Raw genomic sequence first — 19,355 nt, 5'->3', positions numbered from 1 at the left:
GGGACCCCTCTCCGGGGCACCGCGGGGTTGGGCACGGCGGGTCCTTGGACCACTGGCCCTGCCTCTACCTGGGGGGTCTGGACCGGCTCGGGAGTCTGCCTCTCTTCCGTCTCTGGGGGCCCCCTTGGCTGGTGGCCCTACGTGGGCCTCCGCCTGTCCCTCCCTGGGCTGGGGGGCGTGCAGTCGGCTTCTGGGGGGCGGTGGGGGTGGCAGTGGTGGGTATCTGGCCGTGCCTCCCTGGTGGGCGGTCTGGGGGGGCGCTTCTCCCCCCGGTGGTGGGCTGGCCCTGCCCTTGGGCGCTGGCGGGCTCTGGGTGCGGGGACCCTGGGCCTCTGCGGCCTGCCTGGGTGTGGGGTGGTTTCGGCCTCTGTCCGTGGTCTTGTCGCCGTCGGCCCCCTCGGGTCGACCTTGGGTGGGGGGGCTTTCCCCCCGCATTCCTCCGACTGGCCCCCTGCGGGATGGATGCGTTGCTATCCTGGGGGTGGTGGCTGTGGGCCTCTCCTGCCCTGTACGGCTACTGGGCGCCTTAGGCGCCTGGATGATTTTCGGCCCGTCGCTGGGGACGGGCCGGACATTGGCACAGTCCCCCACCCAGATTCCAATCACACCTAATGACAACCCCTGCACATATACACTGATATGCACGATCACACACACACACACACACACACACGCACACACACACTAACACGCTAAGATAAATTAAATTTAACTGATATAACTGTTGTAAGCCCGGACATACTCTCTTGATGTGGTCGTTAACAATTACTATATAAACTGTATCTGAAAGTATGTTCTGTATACACTAAATAATTTCAACTGTTTAATGTTATTAACCTGCTACTAACACACTAATGTCACCCTTAAGCTGTCTAGGTTCTGTCTTATCAGGTATGTTCTGTCTACTTTATATAATTTCAATTTAATGGTACTAACCCACGTATTATACTGTTGTCCACCTTGCTCTCTCTCTCTCACTCTCTCTCCCTCTCGATCTCTCTCTCTCTTCTTTTTTCTCCCTCTCTCTCTCGCTCGCTCTCTCTCTCTCTCTCTCACTCCCCCTCCCCCTCCCTTCCTCCTCCCCGCTCACTCCCCATCCCCTTGTCAGTCCACTCCCTGTCCCCCTGTCCCCCTGTCCGGTCCGGCTGCCCGCAACACATAATCCTTAAACGAATAAATAAAAATACTGCAGTTCCGAGTATCCCAGACTCGTCCTGCACATATCAAATCTGTCCGACACCAAAAGGCATGCAGTCAATCATATTACATGTCCTGGGTACTGGACAGGACAGGTTAAAAAAAGAAAAAAAAAAAAAAAAAAAAAAAAAGACTAACCCCATCGTACCCCTTTTTCAATTATTTTTTTTATTTTTTGTATTTATTTATTTTATTATTATTATTATTATTATTATTTATAATTTATCTGTCTCATTGGATTAGGTTTGTATTAATTTTTTTTTGTAATAGACCGGTTATTTATTTTTTCTAATGCGAAGACACTGTTCAGTGTTACTATTATGTTATTATGTTAGAAAAAACAAAAAAAACAATAGGGCCTGAATTACACCTGTATTTCTGAAATGTGCTATGTAAATTGTCCCTAATAAAAGAAATTGAAACAAAAATAAACTTGAACAGCATTAATTATGCTCACTCATCATCACTGGATCATTTAGTTTGACATAGATGATCCTACGAGTTATAAGGTGTAGTGATAGTCAGTATAGTAATAATCCTTCTAATGGTCAAAGATAATCTCAGCTCAAAAGCCCAGAAGATGTTTATGTTTATACATATCTGAGAAGAGTCAATGATGGACACCTGTCAAATATTTGATTCATATTTTCTATTGTCAATTATTTTTCACTGCACTCATAACATATAGTGAAGCATGGTTTTAATACTCAAACTGCTGGAGATTTATTGTTGTTTTCCTTGCTCTGTACAGTGTCCTGAAATAAATTATAATTATTTTTATTATTATGATATCAAAGAATTTCACTGCCTTCTCTTCCCATAACTTGCCACTCCTGTCGGGGCATCATGAAGTGCATGTCTGGCTTTTGCGCTCATGTGGTCAGAACACGGTTCAGTTTCGAGGCACACGATGAAGTTTCTCCGTGTCATCAACACTTTTTTTGTAAAGAACTGAGGCATTTATTGCAGCCAGGTCGAGGATATAATAAAACACTGTCATGGGCCATCTGCGCGTGGGTGCAGAATACTTTCTTGCCATTTAATCGAGCACATCCACACCAAACTTGATGCTGTTGTAGTATGTTACCGTGTCTGGTTTAGCCTTTTCCCCACTCATGATGGTCACCGCTGTGTGGACAGTGATCAAAATGCAGACATTTTTTTGTTTTGTTCTGGTAGACAGTGAGTGATGCATTGTCACTTGTCAGCACCTGTGTGGTGAACAACGGCATTTGCATCTTTACACACGGAGGAAGCTCTCTTCTGATTTTAGTGACTCTGCCAACCAGGCTCGTTTTCTTGGCTAATGGTTTTGCCATCTCAAAGAAGTAAAAGAGTTATCTGTAGTGATGTCCCTGCCCTTTCCTGTGTAAGGCTCCACCAATCTGCCCTCGCCTCCGCGTCTCATCTCTTCCCAGGTATGGCAGGTATTCACCATGTATTAGCATCAACATCAGCAGCAAGGTTCAGATTGTGCTGAGGTCCCTGGCACAGCTGGCACAACAGGCAACCCAGGGTTTGAACTATCACCAGAAAACATTGCGTGTTGATTGATTCATATAGGCTTTGATTGAATTTTCAATGTCTATATGAATCAAATTAGCAATCAGACAAGTGAGTTTGAGCTGAACAATACAAAGTCAAAGCAAATCCATTCTTACAATTGTACAATTTAGACTCAGTAGATTGTACAATTTGTCCTGAGGACTTCTGGTCAAACAACGACAGAACAGCCTGCATCCTTGGATTCCTTCCGTGCAGGACCAATCAGCTCCCAGGATCCACCCTAGACTCCCTCACACAGGTCATTCACTCAATCATGCACACCTGCAACCCATCTCACACTCACATGCAGACACATACACACAGGATAGAGTAGTCACAACCCTGGGGTCGTAACAAGGTTACGACATATGTGCTACCTGGCTCATTGATGCTCCCCCATTTCCATCCAGAAATACACAATATGAACATTCAAAGATCATATTATCTAGCAGCTTAGGACATTTTATTAGAAACCCATGACAATCCAGAGCTGAGACCAGGACACAGAGTTGCAGTCTTTCATGCTTCTCTGTGCTTGTTTTCAAGCAGTCACCAATTAAAAACCCCATAGATAACTCCACCCACTCATGCTAACACCCATATTCCTAGAAGCTCAGGCCGAGGAGGAGGTGTAGCAGCCATTTGAAATGCTAGATCCCAAACCAGGAAATTCAACGTTTGAAAGCCTTATTCTGGAAACACAGAAACCAATTATGATAGTCACAGTTTATCGTCCACCTGCACCTTATTCAGAGTTCCTATCAGAGTTCTCTGAGTTCTAATCTGAGTTAGTGCTTAAGACAGATAAAATCATAATTGTAGAGGATTTCAACATCCATCTAGATATTGACCGTGATAGTCTTAGCTGCGCATTTAACTTGCTGTTGTGATCAATTGGTTTTATTCAACACGTTAATAAACCAACTCATTGCCTTAGTCACACCCTCGACCTTGTTTTAACTTATGGTATTGATATTGATAACTTAAACATAGTTCCTCAAAACCCTCTCCTTACTGATCATTATTTACTCACATTTAATTGTACAATAATGAACTACAATAACATAAATAAGAAATACTGTCTGATAATAATATGAGAGTGCATACTTACAGTGCAACCTTTATTTAACTCAGTGCCATATGTCAGTACATCTGAAGGTACCTATTGTGATTTTACTCCCGCCCTCATAGATAACCTTGTTGATAGTACAGCAGCCTCACTGCGTACTACATTAGATTGTGTTGCCCCTCTGAAAAAGAAAGTGGTGAATCAGATGAGACGAGCACCATGGTTTAACTCCAATACTCGTGCTCTTAAACAGACGTTACGTAAATTAGAAAGAAAATGGCGTTCCAGTAACTCCAGGCTATATAAAGGAATTTTATATAGCCTGGAAAGATGGTTTTGTAGCTTACAAAAAAGCCCTACACAAAGCTAGAGTTGCCTATTATTCTTCTTTAATTGAAGAAAATAAGAACAATCATAGATTTGTTTTCAGCACTGTAGCCAGGCTGACACAGAGCCACAGCTCCACTGAACCATCTATTCCTTTAACACTGAGCAGTGATGACTTTATCAACTTTTTTGTGAATAAAATAACATCAATCAGAGAAAAAAATAATCATCTCCTCCCTCATATTGGGACTGACTCATCTTTTTTTTTTTTTTTTTCTTAACCTGTCCTGTCCAGTACCCAGGACATGTAATATGGTTGACTGCATGCCTTGTGGTGTCGGACAGAATTGATATGTGCAGGACGAGATATGTGCAGGACGAGGGAAGTGATATGGTATACACCATACCACTTCCCCCACGCTATGCATACTGGAGTTCCAAGTATCACAGACTCGTCCTGCACATATCAATTCTGTCCGACATAGTATATATGTAGTATATGTATACACCGGTGTGCATAGCCATATAGCATGCATGTAGCTATCTGCTGTGTTAACGTTGCAGTTTGTGCAGATATTTGATTGTTAGAGCCCCATTCTGAACATCCTTTGTCCTGTGTAGTGTGTTCTGTGTAAGATTTTGTATTGTATTAGTTGTAGGTCTGGATTTTTTTATCATTTGAATGTGTTAGATGATATCTGTAACCAGAAATGTTCATCTAGGCTGATGGATGTCCGCCTCCCATTTTGTGGTTGGTAAAGAGATTATACAATCGTTTTTAGTCAATAGTGCATGTGTTTTAGACACCATTTTGGGAGACATAAGGTTTAGAAATTGTTTGATCATTGGAGGTAGTTCTAGATCCAATTTACTGGTTTTAAACCTCGTCTGGATTACAGATTTTATTTGTAGATAATCAAAGGACGTGTTGCTGTTAATGCCATATTGTTCCACTAAGTTCTGAAATGGAATGAATTTGTTATCTTGGATAATTTGTTCCAGGTGCCTTATACCTTTTTCTTGCCATGATTTGAGTTTTAGTGTTGTTTTATTCCGTAGTATGTCTGGATTATTCCAGATTGGGGTATATTTACATGGGATATGCGAGGACCCAGTGAGTTTGACAAATTCCCACCAGGCTGACAGGGAGGTATTTATATTTATGCTTTTAAAGCACTGATGCCGTTTGATGGTTTTGCTTATAAATGGTAGATCGGAGATTTTAATTTCTTTACAGAGTGTTTGTTCAATGTCTAGCCACAGACTGTCCAGTGGTTTGGGTTGAAACCATTTTTGGACATAGTGAAGCTTATTTGCAAGAAAGTAGTTGTGGAAGTTTGGAAGTTCCAGACCACCATAGGCTTTTGCTTTTTGGAGTGTTTTTAAACTGATGTGTGCTGGTTTGGTTTTCCAGAGGAATTTTGTGGTGGCAGAGTCTAAGGATTTAAACCAGATTGGTGAGGGTTTAGTTGGGATCATTGAGAAGAGGTAATTGATTTTTGGTAAGAACATCATTTCATGGTGTTAACTCTTCCCATAAGTGATATAGGTAAGGAATTCCATCGTAGGAGGTCATCCTCTATTGATTTAAGTAGTGGAGTATAGTTTAATTGTGCTAGCTCTGACAGCCTGGAGGAAAAATTTACGCCCAAATATCTAATGTTTCCAGATTTCAGAGGACAGGATGGTGATGATTTGAAGTCATGGTTGATTGGTAGGATGATTGATTTTGCCCAGTTTATCGAGTAATCTGATATGGCTGAGAATTTATTAAGAAGTGTAATAGTCTCAGAAAGAGAGCTTTGTGAGTTTTGGAGGAAAAGTAATACATCATCAGCATAGAGGCTTATTTTGTGATGTAGTTTTGTTGTTTGAATACCTTTGATATTTTTGTTTGTGCGAATAGCCGCTGCGAGTGGTTCAATAAAGATGACAAATAGTGATGGGGAGAGTGGACAGTCTTGTCTGGTGCCTCTCTGGAGAGTGAAGCTTGGAGAAGTTTGATCATTTGTTCTGACAGAGGCACTGGGTGAACTGTATACAATTTTGATCCAGGAGATGAATTCTTCTTCGAATCCAAATTTTTCCATTGTGGCAAGTAGGAATTTCCAGTTTACTCTATCAAATGCTTTTTCTGCATCTAGTGAAACCACTGCTGCTCTAAATTTATTGATTGTGCAGTAGTCTATTTTATCCTGTCTGATCTGGGTGAATTATGAAGGGGGTGATTTTTTCCAGTCTCCTTGCTAAGGCTTTGCAGATGATTTTAAGATCTGCGTTTATGAGTGAGATGGGGCGAAAGCTGGATGGGAGTGACGGGTCTTTCTCAGGTTTGAGGTGGAGACAGATATGTGCTGTATTTATGTGTGTGGGGAGAGTGTTACTTTCCTTGATTTTTATTATCATTTTATAGAATGTTGGTGCTAGTATGGACCAGAATGTTTTGTAGAATTCCACTGGGAATCCGTCTGGTCCTGGGGCTTTCCTGTTTGGCATATGGTGTAGGGCCTCATTTAGTTCAGCTATTGTGATATGGGACTCCATAGACTTAACCTGTTCATTATTAAGTTTTGGTAGATCCATGGAGTTTAAAACTGTGTTTATGTCTGTACTTGATGAGTTATTGTTTGATGAGTATAAGTTTTTATAGAAATCTCTAAAAATGTTGTTAATTTCTTCCGGTGCATGGGTTAGTTTACCGTCTGAGTCTTTTATGGAGTGGATAGTTGTTTTTTCTTTGTTTAATTTAAGTTGGTTAGCTAGGTATTTACTGGATTTATTGTTATGTTCAAAGTTTTCCAAGCGTAATCTCTCCAGTTGGAACTGCGTTTTCCTTTCTATTATTTTGTTTAATTCAAGTTTTAATTTTCTTACATTATTCAGCAAGTTCTCATCTTGGGATGCAGCATAGGCAGTCTCTAATGTTTTTATTTTATGTTGTAGTTTTCTTTCTTCTTTTTAAATGAGTATGAGATTATTCTACCCCTCATAACTGCTTTTGCTGCCTCCCAGAGGACATCTGGTTGTGTTCCTGGCAGGTCGTTTGTTTCTAGAAATATCAACCACTCTTTTTCAAAGTATTTGATGAAATTTGGATCATCTAGTAATGATGTATTAAATCTCCAGTTTCTGATTGGTGGTGTGATGGCCTTATTAGTTATCTTTAGTGAAACTGGTGCATGGTCACTAATGGTGATAGGGTGAATCAAAGTGTCTGTGACGTCTGATAGAATTGAGCTGTTGGTGAGAAAGAAGTCAATTCTAGAGTAGGAGTTGTGTACAGGTGAGAAGAAGGTGTATTCTTTATCAGCTGGATGACAGGAGCGCCAAGCATCACAAAGACCATAATCACTCATGTATTGTTTAAGTGCTTCTGTCGATTGCCAGTTCCGTGTTGTTCCTGCCTTACTGAGCCTATCAAGTTCTGGGTTGAGTACCATGTTGAAGTCCCCTCCTATTATCAGTGTTGTGTGAGTGGACAGTGAGGAGAATAAAGTGTGAAAAAAGGAGGGGTCATCAACATTAGGACCATATATGTTAGATATACAGAAGTCTGTATTATTGATTAATAAGTGAAGTATTATAAATCTACCTTCTGGGTCTATCATAGTGTTCTTATGTATGAGGTTTAATTTTCTATTGATCATGATGGCGACTCCTCTCTGTCTAGAGTTGTAGCTTACTGTGTATATGTGGGGAAATTGTGATGAGGTGAGCTGGCAATCTGACTTAGCGAGACTGAGTCTCTTGTAGTAAGACATTGTCTGCTTGGAGACTATTTAGGTGGTTGAGGACTTTATGTTTTTTATGTTTCGAGCCAATTCCACACACATTCCAAGTGACAAGCCTGAGTGTATTCATCTTATTAACCATATCTACTTATCTAGTGTAGACTGTGTGGGTTTTCTGTGCATGTGCACAGGCTGATGGTTAACACAGGGTGTGTGTGCTCCCATATAAGCATGTGTGTGTGTGTGCCTGTCTGACAGCCTATGTGCGAAACTACAGCCTGTATGTGGATGTGTGTGTATGTGTCTACGCGCTTGTAACGTGTTCGTGTGTGTATTATGTGCATGTGTGTGCGTCTGTCTGTCTGATAAACTGCAATACTACAGCTTGTATGTGGATGTACATATGTGCGTGAGTTTACGCGTTCGGCATGTGTATGTATGTATATGTGTGTGTGTGTGAGAGAGAGTGCATGCGTTTGTGCTGTTATATGCAGGGGCCTCGTTTTGATGTGGTCATTAATTACAGGATACATGTTGTAGATTGTGACATAGTATACTCTAGAAATACATGAACATAGAAAAACATAAAAACATAAAACACATAGAGGGATACAGTGACAGAAATAACCAACCAAAGTCCAACAATATTCTTACCGTCTTCCTTTTTTTTTTTTTTTTACCTCGGTGTACGTTACGGAGATGTGCAGTGATTGTGAATTTAGTGGCGGATTAAATGAGGGAGCGGGGGAATAATGTGAGTGTGGGTTTAATTATGGTTTTATTGTATTGATTTAATGTTGGCGATATATCGGTTTATTGTGTGTTTGTCCCGGTATAACTGACTGTTGACATAGAGCTTGTCCACTGCAATTACTGCCCGGGATCTGCCGTCAATAAACTTTCTTCTCACCGGGAACAGTCTCCTGCGTCGCTCCAGGATCTCTCAGGAACTGGTCGTTTAAGCTGAAGTCCGTTCCTTGCAGCTCCCTGCCTCGGCTCTTGACCAACTCCTTTTGTTTAAACTGTTTGAATTTTACAACAATCGGACGTGGTTGCTGGCCTTCCTGTCGTCTCCCTCCTAGACGATGGGCCCGGTGGAACGAAATGTTTTTGACGGTGTTTGCCGGGAGTTTGAGTTGTTTTATAATGAAGTTCTTTACTGTCGCTTCTGCGTCTTCTTCGTTTTTTTCCGGGATCCCAGAGAAAACTAGATTGTCTCTCATACTGCGTGACTGTAGATCAGTAAATGTGAGTATTTTCTTCTCTGAGGCGCCTTGTTTCCTCAGTTAGGGTTTTAACCGACCCTTTAAGTGTGTTGTTTTCCGCCGCGAGCTGGGACACCTGTTGCTGGCTGAACTCTAGAGATTCTCGCAGCGATTGGAATTCCTTGTGCAGGACCTCTACCAGAGAAAGTCGGGCATCGAAGGTGTCCAGCTTCGTATTTATGGAGGTAAGGATCTCCGTGAATTCGGATGATGAGGCTGCTCCAGGGGAGTCCTCCGGGCGACTGCGTTTGGAGGAGGGGGTAACCGCTGGTTGTTTTGGTTTCCCCATTGCGACTCGTTGAAAGTACTCGTCGATGTAATCCTCCAGATCCTCCAGTCTCCTGTATTTGCCCTCTTCACGTGCAGAAAAGGAGATGTGACTGACAAGTAGTTTTTTCCCTTATTTTTTCCTCTTGATAGTATACTGTGTGGAAATGTTTGGGCTAGATGCGCGCCGCCATGTTTTGGTTTGGTTGCACAATCTCACGCAGTCTCGCGATACTACCACATCTCAGACGTATCTACCCTCTCTCCTACGTACTAAAAGATGGGACTGACTCATCTTTTAGCACAAGAGCTTTAGAAGCACCAGGTGCACAGTTAGACAGTTCCTCCCTGAGTTACATTACATGTCATTTAGCAGACACTTTTATCCAAACTGACTTACAATGGAATTGAGTACAATCAACCAGGGGTGGAGTCGAACTTGCAACCATGATGTCTTTTGCACACAGGGTACTAGTCTTAACCACTGAGCCACTCCACCCCTGAGTTAACATCATTAGTTTCATCATCCAAACCATCAACAGTCAGTTAGATCCTATCCCCACCAAACTGTTTAAAGATGTGTTTCCTTTAATTAACAGCTCTATATTGACTCAAATTAATCTATCCTTATTAACTGGATATGTGCCCCATACGTTTAAAATAGCAGTCATTTAACCCCTTCTCAAAAAAGCGACCCTTGAGCCAGATATTTTAGCTAATTACCTACCTATATCTAATCTTCCCTTTGTTTCTAAAATCTTAGAAAAGGCAGTTGCTAATCAATGATGTGAATATTTGCGCATTAATGGCCTGTTTGAAGATTTTCAGTCAGGTTTTAGATTAAACTATAGCATAGAAACAGCACTAGTTAAAGTTAGTAACGATCTTCTCTTGGCCTTAGACAATGGTCTAGTCTCTTTACTTGTCCTGTTAGATCTTAGTGCTGCATTTAACACCATTGATCATAATATTCTACTGCAGAGATTGGAGCAGACTCTTGGTATCACAGGTGCTGCCCTCTGCAGTTTGTTCATGTTAATGATAAAGCCTCACTACAAGCAAAAGCTAATTGTGGAGTTCCACAAGGCTCAGTGCTTGGGCCTATACTTTTTACCTTATATATGCTTCCTCTAGGGAACATTATTAGAAAACATAACATACACTTCCATTGTTATGCAGATGAGACACAGCTACATTTATCAATGATATAATATCTGATGAAATCGGATGAAATGTGTGATGTTATGCTAATAGGTTAGCATAACATCACAGACAAATATGAAGTACTTGAGAATATGTCAGAAATACTAAACAGAGACCCAAACACCTTAATATGAAATGGAAAAACATGCAATATTGAATGTCATTTAAGAAGAAAGAGAAAAGTTCCTGGGGTCATGAAAAAATCAGCTCTGAGGAAAAGTACAGTAGTTGAGTCTTTTTGAGTCTTCTTACTTTCATCTTTATGTCAGTGACCAAACAGAAATCATGAGACACACAAATGTCTGTTGCCTCTTTACATCAAAAATAAATAATATATAAAGGTACATTATCATATGAGACTGTATATGTTTGTGTATTTGTCTTTGTTTAGGTCCTCAGCTTTTTCCCCACAGTTTGCATGAACCCACTTTAATTCCTGATTGTGGACTACTGTCCAATCCAAAGCCACTCTGTCATCAATAAGACGCAAGGCTTAGAATGTGATACTGTAGCCTTTATAAAGTACTTTATTTTTAGCTCTGTCTCATTCTCTTCTCAGCCCAGTGAAACATTATGACTTCACTTGCTTTATTGTCTTTGCTTTACTTTGCTGTCAGTGTCCTCACTTTAACTGATAGCTCACTTTCCAGCATCACCTCTGCAGCTGCACCAGCAGCCTCAAAGTGCACTCTTCTAAACAGCTTCCAGCCAGGCTTTGTGGTCCAGGGTGACTATGTCATCGGTGGGATTTTCCCCATTCATTTTAATCTGAAAATACCAGACCTTAACGGCACCTACAGACCAGCACCAATAAATTGCAATGGGTGAGTTTCATAGATGATAGTGGGAGCATTTGATTTACTTTTTCCTGTGAATTAGGTCTAATTTTGCACTCTTAATATTAAATGGACTGAATGTGTTTATAGTCATTAGAGTTTTCAAATGAACAGACAACATTCATCTGTATCAGCCACAGAATTGATCCCAAGGCTTTCCGGTGGGCTCAGACTATGAGACTGGCAGTGGAGGAGATAAACCAGAATCCAGTGCTGTTGCAGAATCACACTCTGGGCTACAAAATCTTTGATTCATGTGGATATCCACTGACAGCACAGAGAGCTGTTTTATCGATGCTGAACGGAGTGAGTGAGGAAAACTCTTCTACGTGCACAAATGCCTCATCACTCCTCGCTGTGATTGGGGCTTATGGATCTTCTCAGTCTATTGTTTTTTCAAGAACCCTGCAAACATTCAGGATCCCCATGGTAACAGTGACTTGTATTTATGTCAATCATTACAAAAATGTTCTTTTCTCAGTAACACTGCAATCTGTTTTTACACAGATCAGCTACGCTTCTTCATGTGCATGTTTGTCAGACAGACAAAAATATCCAACCTTCTTCAGAGTAGTTCCTAGTGATGTCTACCAGGTAAAATGTAAAACATGTGGTCAATTATTGTTTTGAGTCAAAGCTCAACACATTTACTACTCTGTCATCAGAAATAAGTATTACAACTGCCTTTAAAGCTTTAAACTGTCAAATTAAAACTATTAATAAAAAAGAAGCAAATCTTCACTAAACACTAAGAAATTAATTTTAATATATAGATTTTCCTCTTTCTTATATTATGTTAGTGTTCTTTTCAGGTTTGGTCATTATAATAATCACGGTTGATAATCCTTTATTGTTATATACCTTATTATATATTTCTTTGTTGTGCCAAACTTCCATGCTTTATCATTTACAGAATACAGACATGTTATAACAGGACACAACACCAAATAATTTATGAAGATATTGCTTTTCATTTATTAAAGTTTTTTAATGTCTGTTATATGAAACTGAGTGAGTTGATTGTCTTTTCTGTTGAGCCCAGGTGAAAGCCATTGCACAGCTGCTGGTGCACTTTAACTGGACTTGGGTGGGGCTGCTGCAAGAAGACAATGATTATGGCCGCTTTGCTGCAAAAGGTTTACTGAGAGAATTACAGGACACCAAAGTATGTGTAGCGTACCAAGAAATTATTCCTCTGCTCTACACTCGCCAGGCGGGACTAAGGATCATGAAGGTATGAAAAAACTGAGGAAGCTGTTGACTTCTACCTTTAAATGTTAAGTAGTCTATATTTATATAGAGATTTTCTAGTGGTGATGACCACTAGCTGCTTTAAACTACAGTTTTTGTCATTCAACCATTCACATCAATTCAAAAATCTACATATTGCATCTATGTGGCTCACTTTTTTTTTTTTATAACACATCTTTCATACCCATTCACACACTGCTGGCACAGTATTGTAAGGTTCAGTGTCTTGCCCAAAGAAAGATCAGCATGTAGACTCATGGAGCCAGGAATCGACCCCTCAACCTTTCAGTTGAAAGACAGTTCACTCTACCACTGACTCACCATTGCAACTTTAATGTGTTCTTACCACAAGATAAAATAATAACAGCCTCTAGGGACTGGGTAGAGTGGTGATTTGATGCTATAAAAAATTAACTGAAGTTGTTTTATAGTGTAAATGAGTTTCTGTTAAAGAAACTTTTTGCTGCTAACAAATATTAACACATATTAAGACATAGAGCCATTAAAGCTCCTATTTGTGGACCTACTGTGGTCATTCAATTTAGACACTCCAGGAGAAAACTGTGTATTTGTCACACTATCATCCATTTATCTCATCAGGCCCATATTAGATCCAAAAAGGAGAAGAGAGTCATGACATGAATTGTAACTCTGTAACCATGTATAAAAAAAAAAAACAGTACTTGTGCTTTCAATCAAAAAACGACAAAAGCATCAGAATTGTAAAACACAAGACAATGTCCAGAAAATGAAGAGCTCATAACAAGAGTCAGATGAATAATGTTACAGGTGGAACTATTGGGGCAGAGTAGAAAATCTCAATGTGTGAAGTCAATAGACAATGTTAGTACCGACGTACAACAGTAAAAACTGACTTTGTTAAAGTAAGTACTTTCTTCAAAATGAATACAATAGAAACTGTATTTGTCTGACACCAACTGGTGACATTTTTTTTACACACATACAAGACATTAAAAAAGACCCAAACAAAAATACACAAGGAAAAAGTATACCAAATAAATGAAACATAAAAGAAATAAAAGGACTAGGGGCAGATTATTATGTCACTCAGTTTTGTTTTTGTCTCCTTTTACAACCCTGTTATCTACATTATCTGACCCTCTGTAAAGGTGATGCGTAGCTCTACTGCAAAAGTGGTGTTGGTATTTGCAGTTGAGGGGGAGATGACCCCTTTCTTGAGGGACTACATGACTCAGAACATCACTGGAATCCAGTGGGTGGCGAGTAATGCCTGGGTCAAAGCATCAGTCTTTTCAGGGAGAGAGTATTACCCTTACTTGGGAGGAACCATTGGGTTTAGCGTCAGAATAGGTCATATCTCCAGACTGGGTGACTTCCTGCAGACAGTAAACCCTAAGAGATATCCTGACAATGTGCTGGTGCGTGAGCTGTGGGAGTCTCTGTATGGCTGCAGTCCTTTTCCATCCTCTGTCACCCAGATGCCGCCGTGCTCAGGGCAGGAGTCTCTGCTGGAACAGCACTCAGCCTACATGAATACATCCAGCCCTAGATTCTCATATAATGTCTATAAGGCTGTATATGCCATTGCTCATTCCCTGCACAACCTCCTTCTCTGTCAGCCAGGGAGGGGGCCTTTCCAGAACAACTCATGTGCTCAGAGCAACAACATACAACCTTGGCAGGTACTGTATAATCCACTATTTCTTTACCATTACACACTGTGGGTCAAAGCCCAATCCTTGGGATTCAGACCACGATCTTTATCTCCCATTTACCAAAGTCATGTAACATACTGTACATATGATACCCCTATTTCTGTGTTCTAAAAAATCTAAATATATTTAAATCTTAATGAAATATGTTTATGAATATTTTTAAATTGTTCATTGTTCCATTGTAAACACAGCACTGGACTTCTCACTTATGGCCAAAAATATCATTACAATTATTTCTGATCAATATTGACGTTGATTGACTTAGCAACGTGGGTCAACATGTTTTAATTTCCATGTGATGTGTTCACTTTACCGTTCTGTTACATTTCTACTGCTTTACAAATTTAGGTTGTGGATTTTTAGGGGCCTTAAACCTCAAAAGTCTGAAGACTGAAAAACGTGTTTAGTGCAATTCATTTTTTCATTGTGTGCATTTCCTAAATTTCAAGCTGCAACACTACCTCCAGGAAGTGAACTTTCAGATTGGTGATGAGGAGGTGGCCTTTGATGCCAAGGGCGACTCTGTACCCTATTATGATATCATCAACTGGCAGAGAGGCACAGAAGGAAACATCGAATTTGTCAACGTGGGTTTGTTTGATGGAACCAAGACTATTGGAGAGGAGCTGTTGATCCAAGAGGACAGGATAATGTGGGCAGGACATCAGAGTGAGGCAAGCTGCTCACACTGTGTTTTTACCTTCATCAGATGCCAACTGTTGAAGTTCTGTAGGTTGAGATGGAGGTAAGTCAGGTGGACGGAACAGATTGGATCTGAAACAGGGTCATTTGTTTTCATACACAACAGAGATTCAAAACCCAGCTATGATGTGACTGGTGACGTACTATCCACTGTTGTTTTCCTCATGGATCTTTCTTTATGGAATGGAAGAGTGAATGATGGTTTGTCTCGGTATGCTGGTCTGGTGACCTGTCCTGGGTCTGACCCCACCTGTTGTTTTCAGCTGGGATTGGCTCTGGCTCCTCGCGACCCTCATGTGCAGGATATAGCAGTAGACAATGAATGAATCATTCTTCATGACATTAAATGCTTCTCATAGATCTACAGCTTAATATATTGAACTACAGGTTATGGAATAGCTTTTGGGCAGGAACCCAGTCCTCAGTGTACAGCTTGTGTGATGGCATACCTGTAAACTAGACTGACATCTGCAGACAAAATATATCTAATCAACATAAAACTCAAAACACTGTGTTAAACACACTTGAGAAACTAGAAGTAACAAATACTTTATTAACACATGGTTTTGAGGAATTTACCACCTGTCATTGATATCAGCACATGGTCTTTCCACTCTAGGTGCCAGTGTCTGTGTGCAGTGCCAGTTGTCTTCCAGGCTCCCGGAAGGCTGTCCGTCGTGGGGAGCCTATCTGCTGCTTTGACTGTGTACCATGTGACAGCGGCAAAATTAACAATCAGACAAGTGAGTTTGAGCTGAACAATAAAAAGTCAAAGCAAATCCATTCTTACAAGTATAGTACAGAAGTAAAGCAATCCTGAAAATTGTTCATACTTTCTTTCCTTTAGACTCAGTAGATTGTACAATTTGTCCAGAGGACTTCTGGTCAAACAGCGACAGAACAGTCTGCATTGCCAAGAAAGTGGAGTACTTGACCTTCGATTCATTGGGAATAGCCCTGACAGTGATGTCTGTGGTGGGCGCCTGCTTCACTCTGGCTGTCTGTGGAGTCTTCTTCTGTCACAGACACACAGCCATTGTCCGTGTCAATAACTCTGAGCTCAGTTTCTTCATACTGTTTGCACTAACTCTGTGTTTTCTTTGTTCTCTGCTTTTCATTGGAAAGCCAACATATTGGTCCTGCATGCTGCGCCACACTGCCTTTAGCATCATATTTTCACTGTGTATTTCCTGCATCCTGGGGAAGACCCTGGTGGTACTGGCTGCATTCACTGCCACCAGGCCAGGGCACAACATCATGAAGTGGCTGGGGCCTAAGCAGCAGAGGACCATTATCTTCAGTTGTACTCTGGTTCAGGTGGTTATCTGTGCTGCCTGGCTCATTGATGCTCCCCCGTTTCCATCCAGAAATACACAATATGAACATTCAAAGATTATAGTGGAGTGTAGTGTGGGCTCTAGCCTGGCCTTCTGGTGTGTTCTTGGATATATTGGTCTACAGGCCTGTCTGTGCTTTGTATTGGCTTTTCTGGCTCGAAAGTTGCCGGGAAACTTCAACGAGGCCAAGTTCATCACATTCAGCATGCTGATCTTCAGTGCTGTGTGGCTAGCATTCATCCCTGCTTATATCAGCTCGCCTGGAAATTATGCAGATGCAGTTGAGTCATTTGCCATCTTGGCCTCCAGCTTTGGTTTATTGTTCTGCCTGTTTGCTCCAAAGAGTTACATTATTTTACTGAAGCCTGAAAAGAATACAAAACAGCACCTGATGGGGAAAGAAAAGAAATGATGAAACACACATTAACCCAAAGTTATTGCATCAGTAACAAGACTTGGATAACTAAACATTTAAAAAACATGTTTGTTAGTCAATGTTGTTTTGAAGTTGATATATCTTTACAGATATGACTCTGTAGTGACAATCTTACAAAACTGATACATCATTTAACGGTGGTGTGAGATGTGATTATTATTTAGCGTAGCCATTAGCTTGGACTTGCACAATGCATTGAGGCGATGGTTTAATATTAGACAAAGCTCTAGTATCACTTAAATTATTTTGTCAGCTGGCTAAGAATATTTTTCTTTGGGTCAGGTTGCTTCCTTCAAAAGTGTTGTTATTCAGGATTATAAAAATGACACTAAACAAAATCTATTCAGGAAAATATATTGAGGCTCCACTAACAAGACAAAAGATGTACAAATCACTGATCAGAAACATGATAAGAAGATATTGAAAGGTTACATTGTTTATGTTACAGAGATATCTTGTGTCACACAATATTGACGGTGTGTACATCGCACCACAAATTCAGATCAGATTCAAACAGTTTCATGGGAATGTTTGCTGTATTTCAAACTGAGACTCGCTTTGTCGGGCTTGGCCTCACAGTTGGGTGGATGACATTTGAGCCTAAAAAAATGTTTTCAAAAAAAAACTTCAAATATTACTTACTTACTTAGTTATGTTGTACTGACTGTTATTTTTTTTAAAACATATGTGGTCTTTTAAAATGTTTATTCGAATCTCGATTTATTAACTAATTTGTTTTACTAGTCCCTAAAATTGTCACATGGCATGACATGAAAGTTATTGTATAGAAAATTAAAATGGGGTAAAACTTTGTTAAGTAATTCACTTTATCATAATCTTATTCAGATCTATTACATTTTGCATTTTTTAATCATCGTGCACAGTAAGACATCTGTCCTCAGTCTTTCAACATATTTTAGATTAATTCTGACAAACGCTGCCATAAATCTAACAACATTCCTGTGACACTTGCACTGTTGCATTGAGATTATCACGAAAAAGGCCTTTTTATTGTCACAATTTTGAATGTCACACCAAATCATATAGTGTCACACCATAGGATGCACCACACCCCACCACAACTTGTAAGTGAAAAAAGGAGTACTGTATGAGTGCAAGTGTGAGCAGTGACAAAAAGATAAAGATGACAACTCATCAACTCATCTTAACAGTTTAACAGCCCAAAAATTTGATTAAAGTGATATTATTTGGAATTTGCACTAGGGATATCCCGATCCGATATTGATATCGGATATCGGTCTGATATCAGCTAAAAAATGAGTATCGGATTATATCGGACTGCCTCTAAAATCTCTGATATAAGCGTTCCAATACAAGCAGTCCATTCCGCACCAGCACTTCTATCCAGCAGTGCCCGTTGTGATCACATGGGCTCTGCGTGTTGGATGCATGTAGAGCCCACATGATGACAACAACAGTGTGTGTGTGTGCTACTGCTATTTCAGGTTAAACATTTTTCTTTAACCTCTGAAATCAGAGGCTACGAAGCCGCACAGCGAGCGCGAGATAGCTGTTAGCACCACGCTAGCTCATCCTGAGGTGAGTTGCTTAAACAACATTATTTCATAAACCAGCGCCACCTGTCGACTTTGAACAGCCTCCGTTTGTTAATTATACCCAAAAAACAGCCATGCCAAGAGCTTTCTGTGTTTTAAATGTGTCCTGAAGCTCCACACACAGAGCTAAGTTCTTCTGCGGGGCCGGTCCCCGGGCTCCGGGTTGACCTGAAGGATGAGTCACTCAACCTGTGTGGGTTAGGCTAATCCAAAATAGTGAAAACAAGGGGGGTTTTCTCTGAAGACCCGCTGTTACCTGTGTAACACGGGTGTTCTGAAAACACTCCCATTAGCACTTGGTACTTTTCCTCCTGATGAAATTAACCAAAGACTGTATGTAAAAAATTGAATATTCTTATGTTGAAGGTTAAAATTTATGTAACCCATTGGTTAATAATAATAAAAAGGGACAGTGAGGGGTATGTGTGAAATTCCAATGGAGTGAAGTCTGTCTAGGAGGATAGGGTGTGAGATGGTATCAAAGGCAGCAGTTAGATCATGTAGGATGAGTATTGATGAAAGTCCGGAGTTAGCTGCAAGGAGGAGGTCGTTGGTGATTTTAACCAGTGCTGTTTCTGTGCTGTGGACGGGGCAGAAACCAGATTGCAACTGTTCATAGAGGTTATTATGAGAAAGATGGGTGTGGAGCTGAGTAGTGACTGTTTTTTCTAGGATTTTTAAGATGAACTGGAGATTAGAAATGGGATGGAGGTTGTAGCTACACAGGTTCAACAAAAAGGCCACGATTCGTACAGCTGTCTTGATTTTCTGTTTATTTTCTTCTCCTTCGCCGTCGACATCAATAAATCATAAGACACCGTGAAAACGTGTGCGCCTCTTGAACACAGTGCAGAAAACTTTCGAAATCATAACCTCTTGCCTCCATGACAATGTTTCCGCTTCTGACCCACAATC

General features: G+C 40.6%; 1 protein-coding gene across 1 annotated transcript; it reads left to right on the top strand.

The window, feature by feature from the left end:
• The first annotated feature begins 11,177 nt into the window (after nucleotides 1-11,177).
• LOC131448880 (extracellular calcium-sensing receptor-like) lies at nucleotides 11,178-16,839 on the top strand. Its single transcript, XM_058621669.1, has 8 exons — nucleotides 11,178-11,428; nucleotides 11,581-11,869; nucleotides 11,948-12,034; nucleotides 12,483-12,674; nucleotides 13,822-14,355; nucleotides 14,838-15,062; nucleotides 15,710-15,833; nucleotides 15,938-16,839. The coding sequence occupies exons 1-8, from the start codon at nucleotides 11,178-11,180 to the stop codon at nucleotides 16,837-16,839; spliced, it is 2,604 nt and encodes an 867-aa protein (XP_058477652.1).
• Nucleotides 16,840-19,355: the final 2,516 nt, after the last annotated feature.

The sequence above is a fragment of the Solea solea genome, chromosome 21, assembly GCF_958295425.1.
Source record: "Solea solea chromosome 21, fSolSol10.1, whole genome shotgun sequence".
Lineage (NCBI taxonomy): Eukaryota > Metazoa > Chordata > Actinopteri > Pleuronectiformes > Soleidae > Solea > Solea solea.
Note: the sequence above shows the minus strand (reverse complement) of the source record. Positions and strands in the feature narration are given on the sequence as shown.